Below are 9,541 nucleotides of genomic sequence, written 5' to 3'. Positions count from 1 at the left end.
TCGCCCGGGCGGCGGCGGCAGCCGGGAGCGCACGGCCGAGGCAGAGCCCCGAATTCGGCATTTCTTACCGCAAACCGCTTGCAGCGACGGCCGGGAGACCCAGACCCGCTTCTCCCCGCGGCGGGAGCCCAGCGGAAAGCAAGATGGAAAAAAGTGACCTTGCTGAATTCTCACTTCAGGAAAAAAGTCCTCAACACCAGTAATTTATTGCTTTTTCCATTTTCAATTGACCATAGCCAGACCAAAAGAAAAAAAAGACATGAAACTGAGACCATCTCCCTTTCTCTTTTTGACACCTGCAGGCCCGAGCAGAGATAAATGATGTTTTCCTTAATATTAAAGTATTAGCTAACCTAGGGTAGATTAAGCTTTAAGCATTGCATATCCAGCTCTAGCTTACGTAGTCCCATAGTCTATCGTTCCTAAGGTTTAGTATATTTTCTTCTTGCAGATTCTTTTTGTAGATTTTTCAAATGTGTTGGAAAATGTTTTTACTAGGCCCGAACATCTGCTGTTGAATCAGCTAGGAGTACCTCCTACCAGCGCTTACACTATACTATCAAGGATGCAGGAAAGGGGCTAAGAAGCTTTGGTTATAAGATGATCTATTAATTGATTGTAAAGATATTAAACTGTGTCCAGCTGATCCCTCATCATCAATACTATAAAATAATAATCTATTTTAAAAGAAACCCTACACCCAAAGCGCTAGGAAAACACAAACACTGAAGTGAGCCTCCATGGCCCTTGCGATATTTGAGAATCCTGTACCCTCCTTTCTTGAGCTGCACTCCTCAGCGCTTGAAGGTTTCATTTCTCCCCTGCTTTTCAAAAATCTTAAATTAAGACTGATGCTAATATATGCATGGATGGAAGCAACACTTCATGGCACATCTTAAAGAAGTTGAAGTATCAAGTCATTTAAAAAATAAAGAATCAGGTTATCGACACTAGTCATGAACCACAGAAATTGCAGTAAAGCAGACAAGGCCTTCATTTCACATGTGCATTCTCCTACACACTGCTCTTGAATGCAGTCCTGCAGGCACAGGTGTTTCACATTAAGTCAGTCTTTCCAAAGACAGCCCTCCTTAAAAGAAAGAGAAAAGCCTCTAACTCACCCAGACCCAAAACCACACCCCCAGATACTACTACCTTGAACTGCTCTTAGAACCTATGCATTTTAATAATGCTAGAGACAGACCTGAAAACGGGCTATTATGCAAAAAAAAAAAAATTTATTTCAAAAGTTGTGACAAAAATATTTCACAAATTAAAAAAACGCATGTTACAAACATTTGGTAAGATTATACATTCATTTAAAATCTCAGGTTAATAGGCTCCACTGCAGGAGTGATCCCTGTACAGGAAGGCCTGCTGCACACTGTGCAGTGTGGTAGGCAGCACACATTACACCTTTTGATTTACAGCTGTAAGACAGTGCTTGGCTTAAGCTGATGAACTTTTTTAGTTAGGGCCAAGCTTGCTCTCTCTCTTCCCTCCATTTGTAAAGATCCAAGAAGCTCAAGTAAACACCGAGCAGACTCTCATGCAAACTCCTGAATGCTTTTCTAAAACTGAGTTAAAAATACACTTAAAAGGGAAGTTGATGTGTCCATTGGCTGGAAAGGAATCAAGGGCTGACAGCAGTGAAGGGACCCAAACTTAAGCTTCTAACAAGGTAGTAAAATAGGTTTGGAAATACAAGCATAGCTCTTAAAGCAGTTGCAGTGATAGAAGGAACATTTAGTGATAATTTTTTTTTCTTTTTTTTTTCCCCCCAAATATCCTGAGTATGTGCAACTACAGTTCAAGTTTATAGGAGATAGGCATTTAACAAACCCTTAACCTTCATGATAGAGAGCAAGACTTTTGCTTGTATTTAGGCACCTAACTCCCAGAGCGCCTTCTGAACCAAAGCAGTTTAGAGGCATTTTTACCATCCTGATGGTCTGTCACCTTAGATGTACACAAGAAAAACAAGTATTTTATAAACACTATACAGAAGCCCACATTTTTACCAAATGTAAGCTATTCATATATTAAAGTTGGACTGTAGTTAAACATTGCAGTTTATTTGAATCTACTTCCGAAACCAGAATGAATATGACAAAAACACTGAGATACTATATTGTGGTCTTGCAGAGACTCTGCCTCCAGAAAAGGAGAACACAGTTTAGAAATATTATCTGGCTTGAAGTTGAGTGGAATAAAATGGCTATAGTGCTGTATGAGACAAATTTAAAGCCTTAAATACAAACCTAACTTTTGATATACTGAAAACATCACTTTAAAATGTAGTATGCAAAAGTTACCTATAAACATTTCTGTGTAAGAGTGTGTCTTTGGCTAATAATTTTAAAATGATTTAAGGCCAGCTTCATAAAAAGTAGATTACAACTTAAGAGGAGAGTATGAGAGGAATACAGCATGTTATACCAAGTCAGGAAATATGAGAACCTTCCCATGTTGAAATAGTTTAAAATGTGTTTGACTCCAAACAATTTGAAATGTAAACATGTCTACCCACTTTGAAGAGTGCCTATCTGAAGTGCAACATTTTCAGGAGTCCTTCAGTTAACGATACTTTCTTGCTACAGGACTCCTCCTCTACTTATCTACTGGGACAAAGCATACCCACTTTGCTCCTTAATAGCATTATACAGTAAGATTTTCTTACAGTCCACATGATGTGGTTACAGCAGTTTACATTCTCTTCCAGTATTAATGTGAATTTAAATTTAAAGTGCATCTCAAATCAGAAATCTCTAAATAATATACAAGAATAATATGCTAAAACTTGTGGAAGCATATTTACTAACTCAAATCACTGCAACACTGAGTGCCTTTCAAATTACTACTAGGACAAAGAACAAAGTTCAGAAAACTAAAAGACTTCTYACAAATAAGCATAGCTACAGATTTGGTCAGATTCAGCTTTTGCAATGGGAGCTGCACACCTCACCTCCTACATGAAGGGCAGACTTTATCCTTCATAAAACACTTAATTTGACAAATGAGTTTAAGCTTTTCAGGAAGTGAGTTTAAGCTTTAAGTTCAGAAGGTTATTTTTCAATACTCAAGTTCTTTTCCTAAGCATCTTTCCTACCCACTTGTCACAGAAACATTAGGGAAAAGTTACTGTAGGAAAAAAAAAAAAATCTGTTCCATAACTGCAGCTTAAATATCTGCAACTAACATTAAAATATGAAATCCTAAATAAGCTAGTTTGAAAAAAAAGCAACCGTTGCTGGTGTACCACTTTTTTTTTTTTTTAAAAAAAAAAGCTCCCTAAAGAACATAAAATCAAGCAGCTACAGAGTCACCTGAGTCACCCAGTTATACTGTTTTTACAGGAGTTGGGTTTTTTGGTAAATAGCATGGGTTATTTCTCTGATTTTGCAGATTAATAGTTTGAAAACATTTTTTACCCTTATAAGACATCACACAAAGTTTCAGTACCCCTTGGATGAACAAAGTCACTCAAGTTCACTGTGATTGAAGAGAACGTGACCTTAAAGGCAAAAAGACATTGTCACTTGAACTGGTACAAGGCTCTGGCTGTTCTGACTGGAGTTCTGGCGGGAGAGGGGGTGCACCAGGATCTCCAGGTCCTGGAAGGGGGCCTGAGAAAACCGCATTCTCTGTATTTCCCATCTCTGCAATTGGTAAATTCATTGAACGAAGAGAGACAGCAGACACAAATGCAGCAGTACTATAATCTTCTTCTGGATGATGCATCTGGGTAGATTCTTTGTCTTTTGTTTTTTCAAAAAAGTTAGACTCATCAGAATATGATCTAGAAAGATTATTTGTTCCTCCATACAACGAGGTCATACAGGTGCTGCAGCTTAGACCTAAGACAGAAACAGAGACTAGATTTAATTGCAATATGATGCACTCATAAACCTGCGTTCTGGCCGTAAGACATTATCAAAGATCACTCCCTAGTATTCTTAGCAGACTATCCTCTTTATCTTGCATGTTATATCCCAATGTTTATGACAACTTAGTAGAAACATACATGTTGTCCAGTCCACTGATGTGAATGAGTTTCTCTATACCAGTGAATATCAGCGACTAGCTGACACAGATGCACTAGCATTTAATTTTGCTTTAGGAATTTTGAGCTTTTACCTATCTTTTGATAGATTTTTCTCACTGTATTCTTCAAATAAACTTTTAAAAGCTTCAGCTACATGGTTCTAATCCAGAGTGGACTGCATTTGAAGGCAGTTATACCTGAAGCTAGAGAAAATTTCAGCCCACTTCTTCCTTTTTTATTTTTCTTTTGATATGTGTGGAAGGGGAAGTAAGGTTTTTTGTTTAGAAGGCTTATAATTTCATTATCTGCCTTAAAATAGAAGTACAGATAATGACTTAAGTTTTCTGTATCAACAAAGCCTGCCTGTCTGCATGAAGCAACACATGTACATATTCACAAAGTCTAATTTTAAGTGTTAGCACTGAAGGCATTCATGAGAATTCCCCTCAGCTTGCATTTGCTGGCTTATCTTCTGTTAAGATGTACAGTTTAACAAAACCAGAGCATCCTGCCACGGCAGTAAATAGCTTCAAGAGAAAAGAAAGATGGAAGATAACCACCTATTTTGAGCTCTGCATTAGAATCTCATAGAAAGCAAAACTGAAATGTGGAAACAGACTTATCCATTGTAATAACTCATGGTATTTTTTTATAATTTGTTATTTATGATGTGTTCAAATAGTAAGATGACAAAGCCAGGACACATGCCCTGGTATCTGAAACCCAGACTGGTGATGTTTGCTTGCCCTACAAAGCAGGTTTCCAAGAATGTTGTCCCAAACACTAGAAGAAGCAAAAAATCCCTAAGAAACACCTATTAAAGAATTGTGGGAGTTTAATTTTGCAGTTCCTCAAAATAAAAATTTCTATCACAAAAGATACCAGTATAAACTTCTCACCTTTGAGAGCTTCAAGTTTTTCATTTTTGACTTTCAACACTATATCAGTTATCTTTTGTAACAGGAAGTTTTGTGTTCTTTCTCGCCTGATAGATTCAATCAAAGCATCTAGTCCCTTTGGGTTTTCTGCTAAGTAGTCCAACAACTTTCCAGTTTTTTTCCTACTGGAAGATCGAGAAGAAATTTCTTCTGTGTCCTCTCTAGTGAGTATTTTCTTTGAACGTAGGTAATCGAAGTGTCTCTCCGCTATAATTTTGTCACACAAATAAGGACGCATCCTTTCTAAAGCCTAGAAGACAAAACAAACTAGAATTAGCCAACCTTTCCATTTAATTAGAAGCCTATATTGGAAATCTATATGATTTTGCTACAGGCTGATGAAACAGTTTTTAAAGCTGCCACCATGTTAACTAGCAGAGATTTTTATCAGTGCTCCTATCTAAAAAACACCATGATTTTTAGACCATTATCGAATTTACTTACCTCTTTCATTAGTCACAAATGGTATCTTTTTACATGAAAAAATACATCTTATTTCATATAGTACTACAAAATTGGCAATTTTCCTTGCCAGCATTTTTCACTGTATGGAAATACACAAGAAGTCAGATATACACTAGCCAAAAATTATCTGAAGATAATTTTTTCCCAACATAACAAAGTTGTCTCATTTGATTCAGAAAAAGAAAAAAGATTTTTAAAAACCTCTAGTTAAAAAGAGATGTGAAGAGATGGAAAGAAACAGTTAAAACTTTTTCCTAAAGAAAATTTTCAGGTACCCTGCTGCTTCTTGAGATTAGATTCAGTGAAAGCAGCATTTAAAAAATAAAAGATAAAAATGACTTTTTGCTTTATAGAAATTTACTGGTTCAGTAAACAGAAGTGGAGAAAAAGCTGGAAAAAAAAAAGAGACAGACATGGACACTTTAGGACAGGTTACTACAAGCAGCAAAATACTCTCTAGCATACTGTGCTAGGGATAGCACCAATAATTCTTAATTAAAGAAGAAACAAAAGCCTTCCTGTACTTCCTCACCTAGCTGACTAAGTACAGCAAAGTAAAAATCTGTTCTTGCAGTCCCCCTCAGGGAATCCAACAAAAACTAAGCAATCAATAAACATCCTGTCATGCTGGATGTGATGCCACACAGTTGCTAATGAAAAGGTCCAAAGAGCATGGACAAAGGAGGAGAAAGAAAGGCTTTTGGCAGTAGACCATCATCATCACATTGGTTATAACGTTAAAATTAAAAAAAAGGGTGCAGATCCATGGTAGCCGAACCTAGTTTAAGTGCAAAGGTGCAGTCCCCTCTGCATCACAGCTAGGTATTCCCACTCTTTCGCTTGCACTGCTGCATGAGAGGATTCAGTTCAGGAAACTGATTTGACAGTTTTTTTTCCAGCCAGATTAATTACCTGATCCAGTTTACTGTGCCGTCACATGGGCACTAGTGCTGGCATAACAGACATGGTAAGAACAGAAAAGGGCAACACTACAACTCATATCAATTTAAGGTGCTCTGGAATAATCCTAAGTGTCTAACTGCAACAAGCCCATGCTTCAATGCCTAGGAACTTTGCAGGCAATACAAATTTATTAATTTCTCATACAAATCTCATCCTACCACCAGGAGGAAGCAGTCAACAAACTCTGAAACTTAAGAGTTGATAAAATTTTCAACATTAGAAGAATATAGAGAGTTGTTATAGAAAGAAGATGATGTTTTGACTAACGTCTTCCTGTAATGAGTCTTACAGTGTATGAAGTGCATCAATTCTGAATTCCCCTCTGCACTGTCCTTATAGGTTAACAGTTTATAAGGGACTGAAAGAGTAAATACATTAGAACAGCAGCTCTACATATATTTTTCTCTATATCAACATGTCGTACCACTTATTGCCTCCCAACAACTCTTTAACATACAATTCCAATTTCTATAAATCCTCCCAAGGAGAAGTTTACCCAGGCTAGATCATTCTTGTGAGCGAACCTTCTGAGGTATGCTGTCACACAGTATATACAGGGTTGTTCGCAAAACAGAAATGCTGCATCACAATTCACTGCATATGCATTAGAACAGGGATGTCACATGGTAAGATGTTCACAACTACGTAGGCAGTGGCCTTATGCCTTCACTAACGTGACAAAATGGTAGGGAGAAGCAGAGACAGTTTTTACAGGAGGAAAAAAAGTAGTATTTCTTTAAATATCAATATACTTGATCTCAGATGCCAAAAAACCTGATAGCATTTGCACAGTGCCAGCAAAAGACAGTAGAAATTGTTTGGGTGTTCTACTCCTCAACATAAAATTTAACATGTTTTAATTATCCTAATACATTCAACCCAATGCAACTGTAATTTCAGCTTCAGATAAAGATAACATCTTCAGCCAAGAAGAAATAAAACTTTAAAACTGAATCTTTGCTTTTGCACAGCTTTAAGACAAATGCATAGAAGAGAACATAAGCAATGATGCAGGCAGAATCCCAAACTTTTTTTTTTTAGCTAGCYGTCAATGCAACACAACCATCAGAGTGACAAGCAATAACTGTTTGTCAATACACAAAAAATAAAAATAAAATGCACAAAATTCTATGCAAGAATACATTTAACAACCTGACATTTTTACCTAGGATACAAGATTTACATTCTTCCTTTACCAAAGCAGCAGATCAAATGACTAGAGGCAGTCTGCCCTCCTATTCCACATGTAATCTATAAGAACATTTTGACCGACATTAATTTGGAACTAAATTTTTATTGCAGCTATGCTTTCACAATGGTTAAGCTGGTTCTGCATAGTACCTGATAAAGCAGCCAACTTGTCCATCATCTAATCTAGACAAGGCACGGACAAACAATTGCAATTTTATGCTCACACAGTGACTGGTAAAATTATACCAGTACTGTGCTGACTGCGAAAGGACAGACCAATGCCTCATTTGGTCCAAAACTCATCATTGCAAGGTTAATCAAAGTTACTTGAACAACTTTGAAACTGCTAAGAAACCTTATACTGAACCAGCATTTTGTATCATGAAGCTGCAACATTTTAAATCTGAGAGGAGAAGCTCTAAAGTCAGATTTATTGTGTTTTGATGATAAAACTAATGTTATTTTCTACTACACATTAGGTTTCCATCAGGTTCTCCAATCAGTACAGGAGATCCTATAAGATTAAGGGCTGATTTGACATAGGTGCACTTCTGTAAAAACAAGAAGATGTGACTTCAATCACTTACACAATTAACTTACATATCATGTTACATATATGGTCTGGCTTATGCAGTTCCTCCCCTGAATTTCTTTTTTTAACTACTATCTGTTAACTAATGCAGTATTACCCTGTGGTTCTATAGAAGCAAGAAATAACTTGAAAAACATGCCTCAAAAAGTTATGACAAAGCAAGTAAAGAAAACTGCATAAACATTAAGCTTTTAAGAAACCAAATTTCAATATTCTTTACCGAACTAATGATGATAACGTTAAAAGACATGTGAGGAGAAAAATCAAACAGAGAAAGTCTATAGAAGAAGTTTGTATGTTTTAAAGGAGCATATATGACAAAAATAGTCAAATATAAAACATTGTAAACAGATGTTATGTATGGTCAAGAAATAAATGACAAACTGTGGTGGATGTTTAAAAAAAAACAAAAAAAAACAAAAAAAACCCCAAAAAACAAACAGTACCTGTTCCTTTCAGACCATGAAGTTGGTTAGTGCATTGCTTGTTTTACAGTCTAGCAAACAAATGTTTAATTTTAGACTGAACCAGGATGGAAGACAGTTTCCCAGAAAGAAAATATAGAATCCTATCTCTGCTTAGAATGAAAACTAAAAGAACTTTCTTTTTTCCCACAGAATATTTGTATCCTCCCTCTCGGTTTCTGGGTAAGTTGTCTTAAATTTTAGTGACTGGCTGTGATTTTTCACAAAGCACACGGGTTGCATGATTGTTGTCTAATGTAAGAGCATACAAAATTCGCAGTAAAATAGAGTTCTCATGACTAAGTTGTTGCACCGATGTTCCTCAGCTGCACACTTAACTCTTGGCAAATGTTTGCAGCAGTGTGGCCAAATCTGCCCCAACAGAGTATCATCAGGACTAAAAGACAACTCCTAATTAGCAATGCTCTCTTCGTGTTCCTGGGGGTTTGCAGCCGTGATCCATCACGATTTCAACAGCTTCTTTCTTTTGATTTTAATTTAGAAATAATTGTCAGATTCCAAGCATCAGTGAATAAACAGGGAAACGTCAAGAATGCATCAGAAAAGCCTCAGAAAAATAGGTATTAAATACAAACGTCCATGCTCTACAAGAGCCAGTCTTGTTAACGCCAAGAGAAGCACATTTGCAAATAACTTTTGGCGACTATATTAGTTACTCGTCATTGCCACCCTGTCCCTCATCGCGGTACCCAGGGCCCCCTGCTACTCCGGCCTCAAAACAGCGCCAAGCAGTACAAAAATGAAAACTAAGGAGAACTGACCGTGCAAGTAAATACCGGGGCCCAGGCAGGCTTCCGCGCGTCGCTTCCCGGAGCCCCAAGCGCTCCCGAGGCCCGGCGGGCGCTGCCCCCGCCCCGCTCGC

At 37.3% G+C, this 9,541-nt stretch overlaps 1 protein-coding gene across 1 annotated transcript in view; it reads right to left on the bottom strand.

The window, feature by feature from the left end:
- Positions 1-1,216: 1,216 nt before the first annotated feature.
- BCL10 (B cell CLL/lymphoma 10) overlaps positions 1,217-9,541 on the bottom strand; it is an 8,649-nt gene continuing 324 nt past the window's right edge. The window contains exons 2-3 of the mRNA XM_026057658.1: positions 4,945-5,233; positions 1,217-3,857 (exon numbers count right to left, since the gene is read on the bottom strand). Of these exons, the coding sequence (XP_025913443.1) occupies positions 3,490-3,857; positions 4,945-5,233 (657 nt within the window). The 3' untranslated portion in view covers positions 1,217-3,489. The remainder of the gene's footprint in view (positions 3,858-4,944; positions 5,234-9,541) is intronic.

The sequence above is a fragment of the Apteryx rowi genome, unplaced genomic scaffold (assembly GCF_003343035.1).
Source record: "Apteryx rowi isolate R43461 unplaced genomic scaffold, aptRow1 scaffold_14, whole genome shotgun sequence".
In the NCBI taxonomy this organism is placed as follows: Eukaryota; Metazoa; Chordata; class Aves; order Apterygiformes; family Apterygidae; genus Apteryx; species Apteryx rowi.
Note: the sequence above shows the minus strand (reverse complement) of the source record. Positions and strands in the feature narration are given on the sequence as shown.